The sequence below is a fragment of the Python bivittatus genome, unplaced genomic scaffold (assembly GCF_059951505.1).
Source record: "Python bivittatus isolate LINGU-HERP-01145 unplaced genomic scaffold, Pbiv_v1 ctg000980_np1212, whole genome shotgun sequence".
Lineage (NCBI taxonomy): Eukaryota > Metazoa > Chordata > Lepidosauria > Squamata > Pythonidae > Python > Python bivittatus.
This window is the reverse complement of record NW_028277125.1, coordinates 59,838,837-59,862,742: the sequence shown is the minus strand read 5'-3', so window position 1 is coordinate 59,862,742 and position 23,906 is coordinate 59,838,837. Positions and strand designations below refer to the sequence as shown.

The window sequence follows — 23,906 nt, the reverse complement described above, 5'->3', positions numbered from 1 at the left end:
CCCCCCCCCAAGGAAATCAAACTAGGGACTACTGCTTAGTGGGGACAATTGCCAAAGTCTCCAAGACACTGTAGGAGGAGACCCAGCTAGCCTATCACAGCCAATAATCTCATCGCTTCCAATGCGTTTTTTTTTTAACTAGCACACGCTGATTGGTTAGAAGTGGAGCAAGGACCGCAACCAAAACGGTCAGGGATAGTGGAGCCAGCCAATAGAAAGCTGGAGCTAGGGGGGTAGGCAGGAGAGCTGCGCCGCGATTGGCGTGGTCAGGGAAGAGAAGCCAATGGGGTACCTCCCTGGCGGCATGTCTTGTTCGTGAGTTTGTGACGTGGTCGGTCTTTTTTGCTCTGACAGGCGCCAGGGAAGCTGCTGCTGCCTTTTCCTCAGGGTGCTTTGGAAGTTCGGAGAAGGGGAACCGGCTCTCGGAGGTACCGCGGGGGGATTGGGCGCCGGTCCGGTCCGGATGTGTGTGTGTGTGTGGGGTGTGTGTGAGAGGATGCTGGCTTTCCCCAAAAGTCCATTTCCGGAAAGTTCCTGTCTTGTGGGTGCCGAGAAAAGAGAGGCCAGTACTTCGAGGGTAGAGCTTGGTCCTAGTGGGCGGGGTCCTCCAAGGTCCTTCTAAATTTTTGCCTTGTTAGCGTTGTCGCTCCGTAACTTCCTCCCAAGCCTTCCTGTTGAAATCGATGCCACCCTGGTCTCTCTTCCTTGGAGTCTGTGATCAGTCGTATCTCCTGATCATGTGAGGAGCGTCGGCGCATACAATGACTGAAACTAAACCGTAGAGGGAAGGGCTTCTGTTTTATTCAGCTGCAGTCGGTCTTGCTAAAACAAAAACCCGTGCACAACAGCATCCTTCCGTTCTCTGTAATTTTTACAATTTTTATAACTCTATTAAGTTTTCCTAGATCTACAGAAGAATAGTATCGTGATGACATAGAGTCTTACAGAGGGGTACCTGATTTTTCTTCTTTCCTTGGTAGCAAGAATCAAAGCCCCCAAGGGCTTTTTGTGGCTGGAGATTTAATTGTACTCCATACACATCTATTCAGGACCCCTTAAACACAATAAAGTTTACTTTGGGAGAGGGGTTTCACTGACCGTAGTTATATATGGCAACCTCTTATTCAAAGGCAAGCCATTCTAATATAATAGGGACTGCAGTGAGAGATGGACAATGGTTTTTGAAAGCAATTTGATTTAATCTGGACTGAGATATAATACACGCATTTTTGTCCCGTGGTGCTAGCCAGACAGGCTTTTGGGGCTTTTTGAAACATGTCCAAAAAGTGCAAGTGAGATACACATCTTAAACAACTTTTCCATACTGTTTTCCACTTTCCCAAGAAATAATGTTTGTTTTGTCCTGCCAGATACATCCTATGCTTGCTGATGTGCTGGGGATGGGTTTTTGAAGCTTAAAAATATTACTTGTTTTGCATGTTTTAAAAAATCGACATCATTTGTTTTCTTTTGTATTGGAGGTAGTTGGTATGTCTGTATAACTATTTGGCACCAACGTATGTCTGTTAATTGGGTTTGATTATTCAATCCTATTAATTGACATATTTTGGTGCTAAATAGGTAAGGGTTAAATATGAAAATGGATTTGGTAAGATGCCAATTTAAGTGGTTTTACTTTATATTGAAAATGCCTTTTCAACCTTCCAGATAAAGAGGATCAAAAACAGCATATATGCTACATGAGCAGTATAACTCAGTCTTGATGTTTTAAAGGATGAGGAAATGTGATTTTTATAATGGTGGTTTTAATGATCACTCTCTCTTGCTTTCTGGTGTTAAAATGTGACTATAATTTTTACAGTTGTGTGTGAGTGTGCATATCAGATTTTAATATTAAAACAAATCTTAGTATCTTAATAGTGGCAACTGCTCCTTGCCTCTATTACATAGCAAGCTAATTTAGGTTGTTTGAGGGAGTGTGAGGGGCCAGACCTGTACAGTCCTATCATATTCAGACTGATGCAACTTTGAATTATGCAATGTTAAATCTGGATCTCATCCAGTTCTTATATGGAGGGATACTTGATCTTTTCCCTTGAAATCTCTAAATGTCATATTGGAAGTGCGTTAGTATACTGTGTTAATATTAACAGCAGTACTTACTGACCCATACCGAACAGTTAGAATGTTTATATAAACTTTTTGGAAGCTGAACAGTAGCACACCACATTTCTGCTTTGTGGAATCCTACAGACATATTAATTCAGAAATAGGCTTACTCTTACTTCGGTGAATAGATGTGTTTAGAATTGGAAAATGTTGAGAAATGCATTTTAGAAATTCATGTCATATTCTACTGACTGCTGTAAAGTTCTGTAATAGAGTATAATTTAAGGCTGTATTTAGCACTACCCAGAGATATGTTAAGGTAAAGTCACTGCAAAGATAATGGAAATGGATGTTGCTTTTATATGTAGCCTTCTTCCATTAACAAATAGCTAGAAGAATTTCAAATACATTTTTAGCTAATCCAGAGATACTGCAAAAATACCGAGTCTTTCAAGGTAGCCTTGTAATTTACAATTTAGCTAAACAAGGTGAAACACTTGTGAGGAACATGTAGATCCTTTGAACACATGTGCTGGTTTGGTGAGCCATTGTATATGTATACGTACATGTATGAAAGTGTAGTTTTTTAAAAATAGCATCCTTTCCGTAGCAAGTTACTCAGTTTTATGTTTCATGTGCCATGGAAATATTAATCATGGTGCATAATATCATAAATAACTAGATGTCACTATGGATGACAGTTCCTTGTAAATGTTAAATAAATGTGTGCCCGAATTGTAATGTAGTACTACTGTCTGATCTTTTTTCATCTATAAAGGGCTCCTTGGTCCACAACAGTAATTGTGAAGAGGGGAAAGATTGCAAAATGGGTCCTTCCATTGCCTTGCCTTGGCCCTTCGCAGGTCTCCAGTGCCTGCCAAACAAGGAAACGTAAACTGGATAGATTTACCTAATATTTGATCAGGTAATCCACTTGTGACCTGTCAGGGATATTTGCACTGAAGCTTTGAACATGTAAACAAGAAACTAAAATGTTTCAGCAAAACATGGTGATTTTCCTCTCTCTTGCAGCACTTGATGAGAAATTCCAAGGGTAGCTTAGAATGATACAAGAGATCAAAAGTGCAGACAAATGGATATTTCTTCAAGATAGATGTGCTGAATCATGTGACATCTGTGGGAGAATTGTGAAACTCAGAATTCTTCCACACACAATTTATGGCTTTGTCTCCATATTAAAAGATATGTTTTATACTGACTAGGATTACATGGCATGCAAACACTGGGATAGCCAGCTATAGGTGTAGAGAGTAAGGAAGATGGCTTGATGGAGATATGTAGACTCTGTTGCCAAGGCAATAGGGGCTAAAGCATTTTTTAAGTCCAGAATATCCAGATAATATTTGAAAGTGGCTCAGACAGAAACCTCTGTAATTCATTGACCCATGAGGAGGAGGAGATACAGCACAATCAGACATGCAAGATTATGTTATTATAGCTTATCTCAATAAATGTAGTTTTAGCTTATATGTCAAGTTGATATCCTGATCTGGTCTACAAAACAATGACAATAATAATAATGACAATAATCCATATGTAGACCCCCCAAAGCCCATTAGCATTGTACTGCCAAAATTCAATACCACAAGAGCAATTTTCTATTGTATATTTTTATCTTTTTTGAGATTCAAGGTAGTAATAGACTTATACATGCATTTTGTTTCTGTACATGTATATATACCCAGCACCACCAAACTGAGGCTCACAATATCAACTCTGTCACTTCAGTGACATAGCCATGTTACTACTTTGCTGCTGCACCCTCAAAAGACTTCAAATAATACTAAAGTGTAGCTTCTAACCAAAAAATGTTGTCCAGACTTATGCTAAGCCATGCTTTGTTTAATCTTAGATTGATGAATAAACCATAATTAGTTAGGTTCATGCAACATGGGAAGCCAGGTAGCAACCCTTCAGGGGAATTCATGAGCACTTGGAGGTGGGGCTTGCAAAACTTTTTCAGAGCTGACTGGGCTTGCAAAGGCAAAGCAAGGAGTTCTGCAAAAACTCATTCCTGTTTGGCCTGGCCAAAGGCAAAGTGGGGAACAAAATCTGTTGTTTTAAATGACTAGCTCTCAAATGGGAAATGGGTTTTGAATGGTAAGAGAAAAGCTAATTACCAGTAGTGCTGACAAAAGGAAACCTAAGTCAAGAACCCTGATAAAAGTTACATATCTTTTAGTAGGCAATATATTTATTTCTTGCTCAATGCTAATCTGGTGAAGTAATTAATTTTATTTATGGGATAGGGATTGTACACATTCATTTGTTGTTTTAGGGGGTTGCAAAGTTTGAGAACACTCATGGTAAGCCATAAAGCATGGCTTTTAAATCTGCGGGGTTCACATAACAGGAGAAGCCAAAGCCAAACAAACTACATTATAGCTTAGCCCAACATGTGACACCAGCTTCTGTCTCCTCTGCCTGCTACTGGTTTCATCAAGGTAAGTGAATTCCTGGTTTAGGATATGCTTCCAACTATTAAAGGAATAATAAAGCTTTTGTTTTACATTTTACTTCCATCAAATATCATGCTGATTTTCTTTGTAACTTCTTTATTTCTGTTTCTTTCTTCAGGCAACTTTCTCCATTTTTTTAACCAGGATGAAATAAGAAAATATAATAAAAAAATATACAAGCGATGGACACTGTATTTCCATAAGCAGCATACAGCAGAACTAGTAAACTGCTTTGAGATAGCAATAGGCTTATGTGATACTGACAGGCACTTCTCTTGATACCTGCCCACTCTCTGCCCCATCTTTTTCCATTAAAAAAAATAAAATTGATACATAAATGAGGTGGTGTCACCCAGCAAAGTAAAACAACATCCTCTAGCATAATCATTATATACAAATATGACTTGGATTCCACAAAGGCCTATAGGCATTTTTAGGGGGGAAAAATTGTAATTAGCTATAGCCGTTCTGACCTGTTTGGTGGGGGGAAACCCAGAACATACACTGGGTAACAGAGCATCCTGATGGTGGTCTAGGAACGTGCAGACAAGCCAACCATAGCAGTTTCCCGATGACAATCATTTTGTCAGACTCAAAATACCTTTTCAAAATGTCAAATGTCCTGATAAGCCCCCCCCCCCAAATCCTTATTCTGCTATGATCATCACTTGATAATATGGTAATATATGTACAGTATGTATGTATGTATGAAAAATCAAGGCTGGGACAGAAGCAAAGAGAGAGAAGCCTACCTCTGTTTTCAGAACTAAGTAGAAGATTTCACTTCACGTGTAAAGTATTGCTTACTTCCTGAAATGCTGCCAATGTTATTTTGAGGAAGGGAAAAAACCCCTGCTTTTATGAAATTGTAGGCAATTAAGGAGGGTTTATTTGTCCATGAGTATTTATTTGTCTCTTGTCAATTCTCTCTCTCTATTGGAGTGGTCAAATGACTAGGGTTGTAGAGCAATTAGGATGAATTGCTGTTTAAAAGCTCCATGGAAGGAAACTTGCCACACAGTTTAGCAGGCTGGAAAAATGTTCTTAACAGCTTATGTCAGAATTCTTTGAAACAAAATAAATAGACCTGGTTTTGATTCTCCCACAGTTTTCCTTTAACTGTTGTTAAATGCCAAGTGAAAGCATCTGTTAGGAATGTCACTTTTCAGTTTAGAAATTTCAGTATGCTTTTGAATAGCAAATGCTTTGGTATACATAGAAAATAGTTGTCTGTGTACAGGTAGTCCTTGGGTTACAATCACTCAAAGTTACGATGGCACTGAATTAGGGGGACTTACAACCGGTCTGTGAAGTTGTGGCCATTGCAGTGAGCTGCAGCCACGTGATTGCCATTTGTGACCTTCCCTGCTGGAGTCCCACAAGTAAAGTCAGTGTGGAAGCTGGCAGGGAAGGTTACAAATAGCTCTTGTAAGTTGCTCTTTTTCTCCTGAGGAGCCCTGCTACAGAATATGAGATCCCAGGGATTTCATACTCTGTAACACCCCCTGGCTTGCCCTGCGGCCCCTGCAGGCCCACCCACGCTCAGTAACACTCACCCATACCACTCACGTACCTGTCAGCTCTCGCTTGCCAGCCTGCTTGCCTAAGACTTCAGTCACTTGAGGTCCTCTCTTAATGACCCACATGGTCTCTGGGTCAACTGGGACTGCCGGGATTGCCATCCCTAAGTGATGTGGTCACATGACATCACACTTTACAACTGCATCACTTAGTGATGGAAATTCCAATCCTAATTGCTACCATAACCTGAGGAGTACCTGTATTATAAGGGGTGAACTAGATAGATATTTGATCTGATCTACCAGCTTATATTTTGAATCTCCACCCTACATATCTTTAAACTTGTGTTGTTCTTTCTCTTTAACATACCTTTGGTGGTATTTTTTCATTTATCTGTTATATATCTGTACATTTGAACTTTATCCTGCTGTTCCAATATTTTTTCTAATCTATGCAATTTACCTATGGATCCTTCAGGTTTCTGTAGTTTGGTGGTGCCTTTGGGCTTATAGACTAGGAGTTATTTATGTTGAAGACCAACACATCTGAAAAACACACTGGAGAAAATTGATCTTAAGTAAATTATTGCTTCTTCCAATTCTATGTCAATTGGAAGTAGCTATCAAAATTGTTCTTGTATCTCTGTTTTATGTGTTGGTTTTCAAACTTCAGAAGTGGTGTGCATCATGGACCATGGCATATCATAACAGATCAATGGGAGCATATTAAGGTTTTTAATGTGTAAAGTTAATTTGGTGTAACTTTGTCACTAACTTAGAATCATGGAATAGGAAAGGGCCGCTTAGGGCTACTATTCTGTTTAGTGCAAGAATTCAGTTTAAAGCATTTCCCCCAAATGTCTATCCAGCCTTATCTTTCTGACCTTTTGATATACGAACAATTTCCTAATTTGATATTCTCCAGTGGGCACTTGCTGTGAGTTCTGTGATTTGTTCCAAGATATCTGGAGGGTAGGACATTGGGGAAGGCTGCTTTAGAAATTTGCCAACTGACCTGGGAAAGATTTTAACAGTGTACTTAAGGTTTAGATTACTTGAACAATATTGAAATGCTTCAAAAATATTAATAAGCTGTTCAAACTCCTGAATCCATTGGGCATTATTTCCGTAACTTAATGATAGAAATGTTAAGGAGTTCTTTTGTAATTTTTCTGATAAAGCTGTGGGCCCTTAGGAATCTATAGATTTCTTACCCATTTTCCTTTGGTTTCAGATTACAACTGTACTACAATCATGCTTTCTAAACTGGTCCATCCCCAGTGCTTGGCAGTTCTGCGTCACGGTGTCCGTACTTCAGCAAGTTCTGCTACATCAGTTGCAGCAAAGAAAACAGTCCAGGGCCCACCATCATCAGACTACATATTTGAGCGTGAGGCTAAATATGGTGCACATAATTATCACCCACTCCCTGTGGCGCTTGAAAAAGGAAAAGGTACATATTTTTAATTGATGTGGTCTGTTTCTAAGAATTACCGATTTAAGTAATATTGGATTACATAGATCTTAATCAATCTTTCACTTTCCTTTCCCATAGTGACAGGTGCTTGCCCACTGAAATACAGTAATGGTGTTCAGGGAGACTGCTTAGAAATAGTGGGGCACTGTAGCTGCTGCATGAGCTGTTTCTCCTTTCTTTCCCCATGCATCCTTACTCTTTTTTTTTTTTATGAAAGAAGGAGAGCACTTAGTTCAGGATCAGTCCTCTTTTTTTTTAGCTAGCTGACAGATCTGTGAAGAAAGAGGAGAAATAAGTTCACGTATGATAGGAGAGGGCAAGGGAGCTAGGGGAACGCACTGGCAGCGATGTCTGTTGAGAAGACAGATCGCTTTTATTGTATAAAAAAGCAGTCTTACAACTGAACAATCTAAATAAGGAAGCTAGGTGCCCTTCTCATAGCAAACATTGCAATAGTATGACTAAAAGCATGATGAGCAGTTTGACAGTATCAGGTTCGGAGCTGTTCTGCTCATCAATTGCTTCATACCAGCAGCTCATTTTTGCATATGGATAAGTGGTAGAATGGCTGTGCTCTGCCCCAGAGATTCCTGATCCAGGCACTACCAGCATCCTGCAGCTTTTCTAGCTAAGATAGTAATGTGATGGAGGAACTGCAGGGTGCCAGTGAGAGAGGCATTTGGCTTTAAATGACATGGAATTGTCTTTTGCCTTCCCTGTTAATTTGCTTTTTGAGGAATGGTAGCTGGGATGCTCTAGTCAGAATAAAATTCTTCCTTTGAATTTTTATACTAATGTCTCGTTTGCTTCCAGTCTGTTTCAGGAAGAGTAAAGGATGGAGTTCAGAATGGAGGAAGTTTACATCAGGAAGAACAGGACATAGTGGCATGCCATATGGGGGCAAACAGTTATAAACCTGTGTTCTAGGTTCTCTATTCCCTTCTGGTAGTGATTCATTGGTTAGATTCACATATCATATTAAACCATAACTTGGGTATTATTATTATTATTATTTAATTTATTTAATTTATTGTATGATCTCAATCATTATTATTTCCTAACTATGGTTTATGGCTTAGTGTGATGGGTGAACCCAACTAATGGTGGCTTATTCAACAAATCATAACTAAAACCATGGATTACTGAATGTTTGAATCCATTCAGTGATAGCCTAAAAGGATTTTCCTCTTAGCCCCCATTTATGCAAGATACAGAGTCATTTTGGACCATGGCTTGTATAATTTCTAAAACTGGCATTGAAACATAGTTTTTGCTTGTGGTTACTAATCTTTCCAGTGAAATTTGGCATAAAGAGTTATAAGAAATAGTCTACCACCATCACTGACTGAAACAAATCTGTGTTTCTTTCTCTATTTCTGTCTTGCTAAGTATCTCTTGGCATTTACAACCAGCTTAGTGGACATGGCATCAGCTCTTTTAAACTCTTGGAAGCTTGGGAGAGCATGTAAATGCCACATTTCAGTGAATTAGTACTGGAAAGCAAATCATATTTCACTGCATGATGCCTGTGGCCTCTTTCTGTTTTAAAATTAAAGAGAACTCCTTCTGTAATGGCTTTGCTTCTTGCAGACATGAACAGTTAGAACTAAAGGAACCATATAGTTGACATTTAATATTTTTGTTCAATAAACATATTTTACTATAAATCTGCAACCTACTGTAGATTTTAAACATTGATACCTCAGTAATCAGCCATTATTTTCAATGTCTCCTACCCAAAGTAATTTGGCATATGCTAAGAATCTGCAAAAACAATTTTGTCTCTCTTCGAACCTTGAAGAAAGTCAGAAGCATTCTGCATCTCTTATAGCTTCTGACATGGCTGGCACCTACAATACAACAGAGGGTAGCTGCCTTCTCCATCTGAATTTTTTCTCTAATGCATGGAAAACGAGGGTGATCTCTTACTTCATAACGAGTATCCAAAGACAGTATTTATTAGAACAAATGTTATATTCACATTGGGCCTTATTTGGTATATATATGGCTTCTAAAACTATCACATGTGTAAAGAAGTCTTGTATTGCAATTCTAGAAATGGTATTAGTCTTACTAATTATATATACGTATGACATATCCTTTTGTTTTAGTTCCAAAAGGTTTCTAGTTTGAAAATATATTATTTACCAATTTTTACTTGTAGGGGTGGAATTCTAGAGAATGGACACAGGGCTTCCTCCTTCCTTTGCCTGCTGAATAGAAAGGCTGGTTAGATATTTGGCATGCTATAAATACTGAGTGCTCCTGTCTGATTTGCCAGCTCACTGATGTTTATGCTGAGTGCATGGGAAGAGATTTCAGCTCCTGCATATCCAGCATAGAAGGTCATCAGGGTGGTGGTGAAGACACAGATGCTCTGACCTTTGGTCATCAGTCCACCAAACTGTGTCCAATGTAGAAACTGAGCAGTCTGCTTGGGCTTGTTCTGTGTCTAGCGCAGGTAATCTTTCCAATGCTTCCGTTCTGCATATAGAAGTATTCATGTATATCTAGTTCTAGCAATGAGTCAGCAGGCCTGATCTTAAAATTTGTTTTCTTGCCACACATTTAGTCAACTATTTGTGTGTGCCAGGTAAGAGAAACCTGCATCTATAGCTGGATGAATGTATGCTGAACAGCACAACACAAATTTGCCTAATTTTACTGAAGGCCTATTCCAGATATTTGCACGAATATCCAAATTTTCCTTTACCCAAGAAGCTCAATGCTGTGCTGATGTCTTTACCTGACAAATGCTCCTAAGAGACCTTGATGAGGAGAGAATGTAAATTCAGAACTGTATCACCTGAATGGGCTAGAGCTCTGCCATATTTCTTACACAGTTACTTGTATGATATTGGTGGTCATGTTGCCTGGAATTGTGGCAGTTATAGCTCCACTTATTTAGAGAGCATTAGCTGTGGAAAATTGAGCTGTATGTACATATGCTAAGGAAGCTTGGCTGTACAGGTAATCCTTGCTTAACAACCACTTGTTCAGCAACCATTCAAAGTTATGAGGTGCTGAACAAGGAGACTTATGGCCAGTCCTCATAGTTGTGGCTATTACAGTGTCCCTGCAGTCACGTGATCGCAATTCAGGTGCTTGGCAAACGACATGCAATTGCAATGGTTGCAGCATCCCATGGTCATGTGATTGCCATTTGCGACCTTAACTTCTGGTTTCTGACAAGCAAAGTCAGTGGGGAAGCTGACAGAAAGTCATGGTCATGTGATGTGCTTAATGACTGCACATTATTCACTTAATGACTGCAACCGCAACTGCCACAACTGCCATTGTAAGTCAGCATGGTCATGTGATTTTTTGCTCACTGACAGAATTGCTGGTCCCAATTACAGTCATTAACTAAGGACTACCTGTAGCTGTATGTTTATCTGTGGCCATAATGAGAATTGCAGTGATTATAAAGACATACTTGACTAATGGAAAACAGAATGCAAATAGTTTGTCCAAAGGGTGCTATTGCAAAAGCATGTTATGTTTCGAGAAGAAGATAAGTATTTTGAAAACCCATCAGATAGAGAGAGAATGTATCACAAATAAGAGTTGGGCAAGTACGTTCAGCTGTAGAAATGACCTCTTCAGGCTAAGCTGAGACTACTGCCATAGCTTCATCCATAAATATCAGAAGAGGCTAGTGGAAAGAGTAATTTCTGACCAAGATTATTTTCCTGATTGCTGCTTAAACTTTGAGAAATACAAAAATAGTTACCAACCTGTGTCTCCTTCCTATTAAAAATATACTACTTGTTGTCTGAGAAATGTTAAGTTTCTTGTGGTGCAGGTGCCTCTTCCCCATCCACTTTTGTATTTCTGGCTCTTGGAACATTTATATTTCTCCTTGTATTAGTCAACTTAATAACCTGAATAAAACACTAAAAAAGCAAATAAAACTAGTTTAAGAGTGTCCTTTGAGATTTATGTTCAGATTCATATCTGTCAAATACAGGAACATCTAATATCTAATTCTTTCCCTCTCCTCTCTCCCTTCCTCCTTCTATTTCCATCGTAAAAATTACAGGGCCTTTGGTTTTACCTTTCTACAAAGACAGAGCATATTTTACAAGGCTGTCCAGGATTTAGGACACCAATAATTTGCAACACTTATCACTCCATCCATGGTATCTCTGGTTTTGTTCCACTTGGCAAGCTTCACTACTTTGTGAGAATGTTATCATCAGTTTAATTAGAAGCTTAAACGGTGTCAAAGTCTAACTATCTTCTTGCTACTATATAACCTCATAATGTTAGATTAAAGCTTGTTGTACAACATAAGTGGCTGGAAACTATTTGTAGGTCAACTGTTTTACTGGTTTACAAAGGCACATTAGCAGGTTTGTAGAGTAATAGCTCACTGACAATGTACTTGGCAACTAGATAAGTAACTAGTAATATGCTTCCTTAAGGACAAGTACACCGTTGTTTTGTCTTGGTATCTTGCAGCCTGCTGAAGCATATTATTCTGGGAGAGAAATGCAGCTATCTAGTCTTCTGCTTACCTTGAAAACATGAAAGTAAGCAACCTTCCCTTGATGCCATTGTATACAAGATGTTCACATTTAAGCCTAATGTGAGCTTTTCTATCTACCCTATGTTCGATTTGGTTAGAAACTGCATTTTAGACAGTGGATTTTAAAAAATGGATAAGAACCAAATATAGAATAAATCATCAGGTTATGTAGGAAAACTTGGGTTTCTCAAGAGTCTTTGAAGAAATCATGCCCTCCTGTTTTCTGAGTTTTTTCTGCTGGTCATTTAGAAGCTGATATTTCAACCAAGAATTAATTATTGTCCTTGGAATAGATTATTGAGCTTGATGTCTGTATTCGTTAATGATTGTCTTAGGTAAAATTAATATAGAATGCTATCTATGGTTGTCACTACCAGGAATGAGGAGCTTCTAGATCAGTGTTCCTCAACCTTGGCAACTTTCAGATGTGTGGACTTCAATTCCCAGAATTCTCCAGCCAGCCTTGTTGGCTGGGGAATTCTGGGAGTTGAAGTCCACACATCTGAAAGTTGCCAAGGTTGAGAAATACTGTTCTAGATTGTGTGCAGCTCCTTTTCTTATCCGTTCCAGCATGCAGTGCCAATCCTGGGGAATGGGGGAAACAACAGGGCAGAGTTCTCCAGAACTCCTGATATAGAATGCATCAAAAAAGTAACCTCTGATTAGCGCCAAGAAAGGAAGAAACCTGGCAGTTCGCTCAAATGAGAAGGGTTTTCTTAGCAAAAATATACACATAGCCATTTTCAAAGGAAGAGGATGACTCTTTGTATTCCATTTTATCAACTTGACCTTTCAGACTTCAGTGTGGTTGAAGTATTAGTAGAATGTTTGTCACAGCACAGCTTCATTTATGTTATGTTGTCAGAATCTACTTACTGAGTTCTGTTTTCTGTGAATGGAACACAGACCATAAAAGATAAACCTTTAATTTTTGCCTTCAAACTTGCTAGGAAACAGGAAGAGATGAACTCTGTACTATTGTCATTCTGATTAAGCTTTGCTAAAATGAAATAATTCATTTATAAAGTATATTTGGGCTGAAAAGCTTCTTAAGAAATCTTGATTATATAGCTATACTTTTATCAGATAAATGACTTGCAATGTAGCTTGTGCACAACTATTAAAAAGTAAGCTTCATTTTGTTCAGTGGGACTTTTAGGTAACCAAAAATATGATTTCAACTTCCAGCAGTATTATATTTGCCACCTTGTACCTATTTCTTCAAATGATAGCTGCTTAAATTTTGTTTCATGCAGATATATCATCTTGAAATAACTAAAGTTTGTTTGTTCTGATTCCTTTTCAGGTGTTTACGTGTGGGATGTAGAAGGCAAAAAATATTTTGATTTCTTAAGTGCTTACAGTGCTGTCAATCAAGGCCATTGTCACCCAAAGATCGCAGCTGCTTTGAAATCTCAGTGTGAGAAACTTACCCTAACCTCAAGAGCATTTTATAATGACGTGCTTGGTGAATATGAAGAATATATCACTAAAATGTTCAAATACAACAAAGTGCTTCCAATGAACACAGGTAACATTTCTTGTCCTCTCCTCCAGTAAGAGTGGAAATGAGCATTTGTGTAACCTCTGTGTTATAGTAGCTGCAAATCCTGAAATGTGAACTTCTTCCCTGGCACCTTGGAAATCTGTTAATCTGTTGGGCACAGCATTCTGTGTCTGTTCTGATCCCATTTAAGAGAGAGAATGTCTTGTTTGTTTGTTTGTTTGTTTGTTTTCAATCAATTTATATGGCTCCCCATTGCAACAAGTGACTCTGGGCAGAACAGAATTAAAATAAAGTAAAAACAATTACAAACATTACAAAAATTAAAATACATAGCTGCTATGTATTTTACTAGTTCTGTGGCGCTGTCTCCTCCATGCTCCAAAGGTCTTCCTTTGGGGGAATCAGCCTCATATATTCCCTTGAGAGGAGAAGTTCAATTAAAAGTACTGTATTTTGGGGCGGGGGTCCCTTTAGAGGGAGACTGGTGCTACCCTTGTTTTCAGTTTTTTTTCCAGAACCCTGCCCCTCTTACTCCCTTTTTCTGCATCTCAGTAAGGTAGAAGTTATGTTTCCTTTTATGTTATTTCACCTTGTTGGTTTAAATTTTCTTTTTTTAATCTTAAATTAGCTATCCAGAGTCATAATTTGCCAGCTGAGCAGCCATATACATAGGTTAAATAAATACATTTGACAGCTTGACTGCCTCAGACACCATTCCATCTGTGAAACCACTAGATGGCACTCACAGACTAAGAACATTGAAAAGAAAATAATACAGGTAGTTAAAGATTAAAAATTTTTTTTTTAATTTTAATCCATATTTTGGGTGCTTTGGACATTGTGGAAAATTCTATGATAGTGCCTGCCCCCTGGTATGTGCTCTGGTCTTTTTGTTTCCTTCTTAGCTTTTTTTATTGTCTTTTTTGAATGGTATATAATTGTGGTTTATCTCTATGTGTCTGTGTGACCAGAACACATCCTCTCCAACAGCCAACAACCAGATAAGTAGGGATTAACACCAGACAAAGAATTAAGCAGAAAACAACACCCTAATCAAGTAACTACCAAGGAGAAAACTACACCCCACCAACACTGGAAGGGCAAGCTACTGTATGTAAACAGGGAGCAAACCCCAAACTCACTAACACAAACAACCAAGCTCAGAAAGCACTAAGGATTCCACAATGTTTATTTCCCGCTTTCCTTCCCATCTCTGTTATATATGTGTTCTTTGTCTTAGGTGTGGAGGCTGGAGAAACAGCATGCAAGCTGGCTCGTAAATGGGCTTACTCAGTGAAAGCTATTCCAAAATACAAAGCAAAGATTGTTTTTGCAGGTGAGTAATCCAATTTTAGATTATTAAAAGCAACAGTAAAGCAAAAGCACTCAAAAGCCAACAAATGAAACTAGAGCAAAGCAGCAAATGAGGAATACTTTTGCATTTAAGAAAGGAGTCTGTGTTTTGCTTAAACATCAAACATGACATCTTAATGTGTCATAATGTTTCTGTTTCTTGAAATGGATTCATTTTATGACTTGCTTCACTAAATGACAAGAATGTGCAATGTGTCACCTGTTATTGTTATATACTAAAGTAGTATTTTTAATGAATGTGTTATCTGTTAGGTCGTCGCTATGGCATTAAGGCGAATCTTGCTTTAGGTTGTATTGGAATGGGCTGTCAAGCTGAACCTGCAGTTTTAAGCAGGTTATTTAGAAGGGGAAAAACTTCATATTTATTGGGACTTCATATTAACATTTAGAATTGTGTTACATGCTAGCCAGCTAGAATCAGTATGTTGGATGCTACAGCTTCTCATTCTTAAAAGGCATGTAAAGTTAACAAAGCAGAAGAGCCTTCTTGTTTACCATAATAGTAGTGCTGAGGGTTTCTGATGGACATGCAATTTAAAGTTCAAAATTAAAGTTATACCATGGAAAAGAAGTTTGTTATATTCACCATAAAGTAGAAAACAATGGTCAAGGATATTTTGGGATCTGTTCCAGCTAGATTGGTCCTCCATACACTCAGTCACCACCAACTTTACTGCTTATGACCTCAGTATTATTATATAATGAGGGTTTTTTTAATATAAAGATGAATGTCCCTTCTTATGAGTCTATATTAGATAGCAGTGTTTTGCTACCTGTTTTAGTTGGAAACAAAAAATGTAGGTTAAATAGCTTTAGCTATAGCATGGTGCCAAAAACAAATATAGTAAAATTATGACAGTGATCATTACAGATATAGGGATATGATCTATATTCATATAACAATCTCGATCTTTTTAAAACATATAGTTACTCATACCTTTTTTCATCTGCATAAATGTAACTTAACAGTAAATATAGGTATTTCTTTTAGTGTATTCTTTTCTTTTTTTTCCTACCAGCTGGCAACTTCTGGGGAAGAACATTGTCAGCAATCTCAAGCTCTACAGATCCTTCCAGCTATGACGGGTTTGGACCATTTATGCCAGGGTTTGAAGTAATTCCCTACAATGATTTGCCAGCTCTTGAGGTACCTCACAGTTCCCCAATCTGTGAGGCAATTTTTAGTTGAATGCATTTTTGTTTTATGGGAGCTGTCCTGGAAGACTGGAACAGCTATTGCAGAAGTGGCTTCTGGGTAATGTCTTAAGTATAACTGTTGCACATGGCGGTTTCTTTAAATGATCCTGCTCATTTAAAGATGTGAACCTGCATATGGCTGAATGTTCCCATGAACTGGTAGTAGAAGGCAGTTTTGAACTGCTTAAGCCTAAGAGCTCATGGTTCAGTAACAGGAAATGAGTTTGGAAAGTCTGCAACAGCGGATATGCATAACCACGACCACCTACCTGACTATCAAGAGGGAAAAATCTCTCTAGTATCCCAATAAATAGTTCCTACAACAGTTGCTTTGGGGCCAAATATGACAAAAAGAAGGATTCTGCATGTTGGTATGTACGGTAGGATTCAATAAAATGTTTAAAAATGGAGGCGATCACTTCAGAATTGAAAAGGTGGACTGGGCATATACTGTATGTGTTGAAAGGAGGAGAAGGTGAGGGGATGAAATGCAACCTATTGAACAATATGAATATGGACAGTGTTGGGCTTCAGGGTTTAGTGACCACAGTCACTAAACCCTGAAGCCCAACACTGCCCAGCAGATACTGGCTGTGAAGGCCTACACCAATATGAGTATGGTTCATGTTGAGGGACTGAGATGCGTTACTGGCTCTCTGCTTGTGGAGGAGGCAGGAGAGTGGATAATGCAAGCACAAAGAGTGAAATATGAAAATAGGGCAAAGAGGATGAAAGTAGATATCAAAAGGTATGCAGAACAGAGAATGAGGAAGAAAGGAGAAAGTAACATGAGAGACAGAAGTAAAGGGCCAACTTTTTATTACAAGTTTCACTTGTTTCTAACTAAGAATTTTCAACTTTTGATAATGGTAATAGGAGAAATCTGCCCTTCAAAGATTTCCCACTGAGAACTGGGAAACAGGAATATTAAATGCTATTTGATTGGCATATATTTTTCAGGTATTGTTTAACTAATACAGTTTTTTTTGCAAAAGCATTTCACTTTATTAAGCTATCCTATGCATTTCCCATGCTGAGACCATTTCAAACCATTTTTAAATTAAAGTGCCAAGAAAGCAAATTATTTAGATAGATGGTGACATACAGTATGCTTGTGTGTTGCACTAAATGAAAATCTTATCTGCATTTTTTGACATTTAAAAGATTCTGGTATGAGCTGACCTATTCAGAAATAAGATTCAATATGTTTTGGTTGTAGATCTTATTACAAGACTAGAATTGCCTCTCTTCTGAGTTGTATTTGGGGATTCTGATTCCTATACAAATATGCTTGTCCTTTTAGCGTGCACTTCAAGATCAAAATGTTGCAGCCTTTATGGTGGAACCGATTCAAGGTGAAGCTGGTGTGGTTGTTCCTGATAAAGGTTATCTAACAGGAGTGCGAGAGCTTTGCACGAAGCATAATGTAAGTTTCTGTACTAAAAAGACATTGTAGGAGGAGACCCATGTTAGTCTATGGTAGCCGAAAGTCAGAAGAGGTCTGGAACACATTTTCAGACTAGCAAATTTCATTAAAAGTCATAAGCTTTCATGAATTCACTTTGTCAGAAGTTCTAAAAAGAGAATACTTAAGCTTTGGGTAATGGCCAAGCCTTGTGACTAACCAACACAGTAATTTCTTTTAGAACAGAGAAAAGAATTGTCTATTGCTATTACATATTTCAAGGCACATATTAGAATATCTCCTGACAGTACTCTTTTGTACGTAAAATTATGTACTTTCTGGAATTTGATATCATATTTTCTAATATGGGGCTACAAAGCTATTACTGGACTGGAGACTGCATTCCAAAAAGTAGGCAGAAGTAGGATATAGAGGTGGGTAAGATGAGAACAAAAACTAAAGTTGGTTTTAAATGAATTTCAGGTCACTTAAAATGACAGAACCTTTGATTAAATATCATTAATAAGGTACTCCCTATAATCTCCCCTTTTTCTTGTAATCAGAATTATAGTTTGGTGGCAACTTTTAAAAACTTGCACCCAAAGCTTTTGGGGTCTCTCCTGTGCTTCTGAGGCCTTAAGTTTTGCATCTCTGATATAAAAACAAAATGCCTAGAAGTTAATGGTATAGCACTTTTTGAACAATCAGTGTTCCCTTTTCTCAGTAATGATGCTTCTCTTGCTCTGTTGGAACTATTTTTTCAAAGGTGAGACATTACTCAACTCTCTTATCATATCTGCTCTGTGCCTATCTTAAGCAGACAGAAGAATATGTTTTGTGTATTCTTAAGCTTGGACTTTTAACGTGCTTCTGATCAACTAGTAAACTGCCTTTACTATTCATTTTGTTGATAGGGTTGTTTTAACAACTTTGTTTACTTTTGATTATAGCATGGTTGAATATTAGTGGCATTTTTACATTAAACACATTTCTTAGATTGAACTATATAATAGTGGCTCAGATAAACATTTACATATCTTAGAGATATCACCAAGAGAGGTATTTTATAGTAGTAGATAGGAGGACAGACTTGTTTGTTCCAGAGGTATTGGGTGTGTGTGTGTCAGCTTCCCTGTGCTGATAAGAAGAACAAGCAGTTAAAAACTAAAGATTGGCAGGCGCTATAAAGGACTACAGATTTTTTCTGCTGAAAAGCATGGCTATTTTTGAAGATTGGTCTTTTAACTCTTGTTGTAATGTCTAAATAGGGCTTCTCTTTATTTTGTCCCATTTAGTTATCTCTCCCCCTTATTTCATATCCATCTGGTTTTGTTCTTCCCATTCTCTTCCTTTCTCTGCTTCCATCATGTTTTTGCTCTATCTGCCATGAGAGGAATGAATATACACTGTGCAATTTACTCAGGGAGATTTGACTGTTTGTGTTGAGAGAATGGTTGGTATATACAGATGGGATCAATTAATTTTATAAATGGGGTATCTTATTTTGAAAGTGATTGATTTTAATCAGTAGATATGAGGGCCATGTGGCAGTTTTGAAAGGTAAAAAAATGATTTGATCCAAGTGTCACATCGGCCATGTGAGCTCCATAAAAGGTGCAGCTTCCTTAAATGGTTGCCAGTAAGTATAACAGGCAGACGACTGCAACCTCCAAACCACCTTTCCACTCACAAATCTGAATCATTGCACAACTCTTTTAGTATTAATTTAATCCTTAGTTAATTGGTTAGTCTTGCCCCTGGCTTTTTTTGGAGCATGGCTTCTCGCCAGCAATAGATAGATTGATTGATCGATCGATAGACAGATAGATACAAGAGTGTTTCATATGAATATGGGAGGTGGTGATTCCAGGATTGGTTTTGGCTTTGAAGTAGCTCCTTTCTGGAGCTGAATATAATATTGCAGGAGATGGGGGCAAGGCTTGGTTCCACTCCAGCCAATAATATCATCTAGATGGGCAGAAGGATTCAGTCCTTGGGTCCTATCTTCCTCACACCTTTGATGAGTAATTCATGACTTCTACAGTGGAAGCCTTTTTTCCCTTCCACCCTCCTTAGCCCCTATAATATGTTTTGTATTGGTGTTTTTATGGTATTACTATATTGTGACCTTGCAGAGTTGATTTGGAGTTGAGTAGTGCCTAAATTGAAATCAATCAATCAATCAGTCTTGCTTCATAAAGAAATTCAGAATTTTGGAATTTTTCTGATGGCCAACAAGATTTCCTTTGATGACTGCTCATTTTGTGAAAATTCTCCAAGCTGCTAGTTCTCTGCAGATATAAAGGAGTTTTCTGGATTAGAGTAATTTTTTGGGTGTTTTCCAGTAGATGACGTGAAATAAACTCTGGTAATGCAAATAACAATAAGACCCTTCATAGCTAAAAGAAAGATGGACACTGGAGATATTTAAACATTTGGGGAAGCCAAGGGTTGTAGTGGGGAGGGCAATGATGGAAAATGGATGAACCATGTCATATATATGGGCGGTAGGAAATGGTCTCCAATTCTCAACAGTAATATTCAAGACTTGGTGAGTCACAAAAGGGTCAGGGGCTGCAGGTGGCCCAGAGCTTCACTCTACCCACCCCTGATGCAAGACACGGTATTGAGTTTTCACATTTCTTATCTCTTAAGAGGAAAAAATGCCTCCCCCCACCAAATTACGTAATAGAGATATATGATAAGAGTAATATAATAAATAGCTTTCAAACATTAGATTTCTTTGTGATATGATTATACAATATTAGCTTCTTGAAACATAGTTGTTTGGAATATTAGAATGAAGTTGATATGTTGAAGAAATATTTATCCTTGAATTTCCATAGAAAGTTATGGTTGATTCCCTTTATATTTAACAGGTGCTCTTTATTGCTGATGAAATTCAGACTGGATTAGCCAGAACAGGGGAAATGCTAGCTGTTGATCATGAAAATGTTAGACCTGATCTGGTCTTGCTTGGAAAGGCTCTGTCTGGAGGTGTTTATCCTGTAAGTACTGCTTTTTTAAGCACTCTGAATTTGTTTGTGAAATTTTCAACAGATTGATTATAACAAGAGTTATTTGTAGAGTAATGGATCACATTCCAATCTTGGAGCTGTTACAGCGTGGCAGGGCTTCCACAAATCATTCCTATGTGCATTAAAAAAAAATCTTAGTAGGAAGGAAACATCAAATATCTCTAATATTGATGATGTGAGGGTTGCTTTTTAAAATTATATATATATATATATATATATTGTTTTTATGAAACACTTTTTAGAAAGAAAAAAAAGAATATAAAGATGAACAAGAAAAGAAAAAAAGCAAAAAGAAGAGAAAAAGAAAACATAAACGGCATTTACAAGCATCATGGATTTAAATAGGACTAAATTTGATAGAGAAGAATGTTCAATATTTTATTAGTTTTATAAGACTGAGATAGTCTGTTCTCCTTGATGGGCATGCACTTGCTGCAAAATAGATAAATCTGACTGAATTCAAGAGGAGTTTGCACCTGTGTGGAGGATTGTAACCTCTGAGACAAATCCATGAGAGGAAGCTTCCTTGAACTTCATGGGACTTAGTTCCAGGCATAGGGTTACACCAAAAGCCTGCTTGGTGAATCATTTGGGGCTCCTGAGGGTAACTTAGAAATGAACTTGAGCCCTTGAGTTGAGCAAGAGGGACTGAAATGGTCAGGCTTTTTGAAGAGGCATTCTCCAGGATCCATCTGCTAAGGAATGCCATCTGGTGGGGGCCAGGAAGAGAGCCTTTTCTGTCATGGCTCCTGCCCTTTAGAATATCATTCCCCCAGAGATTAGATTGGCCCTGACCCTGTTGGCCTTTCATAAGGCCTTAAAGACTTAGTTTTGTCACCGGGCCTAGAGGGCAGCAGGTGGGGCTAACATAACATTGCTTAAGTTGACTTGTGATTGATGGTCTGTTTTTACCTCAGCTGCTGTTTTTATGTGTGTTGTTGTTTTTGTTTTTATGTTTTTAGATTTTCTTTTAACACTGTTAACCACCCAGAGTCATGAATTTGAGATGGGTGGCCCTATAAATTTAAATAAATAAATAAATAAATAGTGGCTGGCTTGGGCTGGCACTGGCTAGGGCTGCAGCAGAAATGATTGGAGAGACCTTTGGCACTGCTGATCCAAGATGCCTTTCCAAGATACCACTAAAAGGAGACCCAACATTAGCATTTTCCAAGAAGCAATATGGCAAGAAAACTCTGAATTAACACCTAAAAATGAGCTACTCTATATTGCTACCTTTGGCTCTGTACAGTAGACATTTAGGTGGTAGGGACCAAAATATTCTGAAAGGATGTTGCAAAACAAAGTAACATTTCTTTTTTAAATTTTTAAATCATATTTCCTCCATAGGTGTCAGCAGTTCTGTGTGATGATGAAATTATGCTCACCATAAAACCAGGTGAACACGGCTCTACATATGGAGGGAACCCACTGGCCTGCCGAGTCGCCATGGCAGCACTTGAGGTACGTAAATAACTGTTTAAGGCCTTCACAAAAGGATCTGTTAACACACTGAAATGTTTAAGTACTTGAAACCTGCATGACACCGATACTAACAAACACTACAAAGTAATTCTATATAATTTGCTTTATGTCCTTCAAAAGAAGATGTGTGTAATATTATAATTTTGGGAACCTCTTGATTGTCTGTTATAGCACTGTTCCATATTAAACTTAATGTTGAAACCATTATGATATCCCCAGAGTTCATCTTTTTCAACTTTATTTTAAAACTGTTTTAGGTAATTGAAGAAGAAGAATTAGTTAAGAATGCAGAAATCATGGGCAATATATTGAGAAGTGAGCTCATGAAGACTCCATCAGATATTGTCACTCAAGTCAGAGGAAAAGGATTATTAAATGCTATTGTTATTCGGGAAACTAAAGGTAAAATGATCATATTGTGCTACCACATATCACTGTGATAGAAAGTCCATCTCATCATCCCTGCAAGGAAGATTTGCAGTACCAGTTCAAAAACCATAGCCAAATATTCAGCACATCCTTCCAGCTTTCTTGGATGGGAGTCGTGATAGTGCAGCTTCACTGGGGAGGTGGCAATCTGGTTTTCTTCCTCCAGCCTCACACCTTCATCCCACTACATTAAAACACATAAATACCTATGCAGCCTGTAAAGAAGGGAGTGATGTGCAAGAGCCAAAATGGAGTTTGCCAGTCTGGGAATTGAAGTTTAATATATCTGGAGGGTACCAGCTTGGGGAAGGCTAGTTGATGGTGATGACAATATATACAAAAGGGAAAATATTGAGAGAACTCTTGCCAAATTCAGACTTAACAGAATAGCCTATTTGCAGGTTCAGGGCAAAGTCTGAAGCCCCAAACGCTTCATATGTTGTCTCTATACAACCATAAGGTAGTTCTAGTCTTCCAAAGTTGTTTTGTCCCGTGACTGGAAAGGAAATAAAACTGCAGCCTGTCTGTCATATTGTATTAGATTTGGATTGCAAAGAAAATATACCAATCTTTTTCCTTTTAATCTTTCTGAAGATTGGGATGCCTGGAAAGTGTGCCTGCGACTCCGTGACAATGGACTGCTGGCCAAGCCGACACATGGAGATATCATCCGGTTGGCTCCCCCGCTAGTGATCAAGGAAGATGAGATCAGAGAGTGCATTGAAATTATCCACAAAACCCTTCTCTCTTTTTGAAGGCGCCTTGTTTAACCCATGCCCGCAATCTGACAGCATAGTGCTGTGGCTGGAGCAAAGTACTGGAGCAGTTCAGCCTGATCCTTCCTGGTTTAATTTTTTTTGCTCTGTTCAGTGAGAGAAATTCAGCCTTTGAAGATCAAATTAAATCATTTGTTTTATAATGGACCTAAAGGAAAAAACATCTGACTAAATTTCTTCCCTTTTTTCTGTATTGTGGACTATTTGTCCAACCTCTTTTAATGAATTATAATTTGAACAGTTCCTTACCTTTCAGCCAAGGTATAAATGATATATCTTCATGAACCAAATATTATATCTAATGAAATTTTTCATTAAAAAAATAATGTTGACATTCTTTTTTCCATTTTGTGCTGAGACCTAAAGTCTTAATTGTTGGGTGATAATGATTGTATCCTGTAAGGAAATCCTGGTTTTGAGGAAATAGGAATATTATAATGCTTTGCTGTTTGAAACAAGTACTAGTTCATAAAGGCTAATCAAATGGAGTAAAATACAGGCAGTTTCTCATTACAAGCACACATATAAATTAACAACCTACTGCACCGTGTGCATTTCTGTCTATGTGACTTTGTAAGTTATAAATCAGTGGGAACTTCAACATTGTTCTAAAACTA

The 23,906-nt window shown here is 38.0% G+C and overlaps 1 protein-coding gene across 2 annotated transcripts; it reads left to right on the top strand.

The window, feature by feature from the left end:
* Positions 1-278: 278 nt before the first annotated feature.
* Positions 279-23,621, top strand: OAT (ornithine aminotransferase). 2 transcript variants are annotated; one of them, XM_007441922.4, is made up of 10 exons: positions 279-428; positions 7,305-7,523; positions 13,385-13,609; positions 14,826-14,921; positions 15,979-16,106; positions 17,460-17,582; positions 20,441-20,569; positions 21,950-22,063; positions 22,342-22,486; positions 23,108-23,621. In XM_007441922.4, the coding sequence occupies exons 2-10, from the start codon at positions 7,325-7,327 to the stop codon at positions 23,266-23,268; spliced, it is 1,320 nt and encodes a 439-aa protein (XP_007441984.1). In that variant the 5' UTR covers positions 279-428; positions 7,305-7,324; the 3' UTR covers positions 23,269-23,621. The 2 variants fall into 2 exon arrangements, with proteins under 2 accessions (XP_007441984.1, XP_025031252.1); XM_025175484.2 differs by lacking the exon at positions 279-428 and adding an exon at positions 2,866-2,995.
* The last annotated feature ends 285 nt before the right edge of the window (positions 23,622-23,906 follow it).

What these genes read in the sequence shown, in the direction of transcription:
- OAT (XM_007441922.4), top strand. Translation starts at nt 7,325, where the DNA reads ATGCTTTCTAAACTGGTCCATCCCCAGTGCTTGGCAGTTCTGCGTCAC. An exon ending in AGCTTTGCACGAAGCATAAT is followed by an intron (nt 17,583 to 20,440) that starts GTAAGTTTCTGT and finishes TATATTTAACAG; the next exon opens with GTGCTCTTTATTGCTGATGA. An exon ending in TGTTATTCGGGAAACTAAAG is followed by an intron (nt 22,487 to 23,107) that starts GTAAAATGATCA and finishes ATCTTTCTGAAG; the next exon opens with ATTGGGATGCCTGGAAAGTG.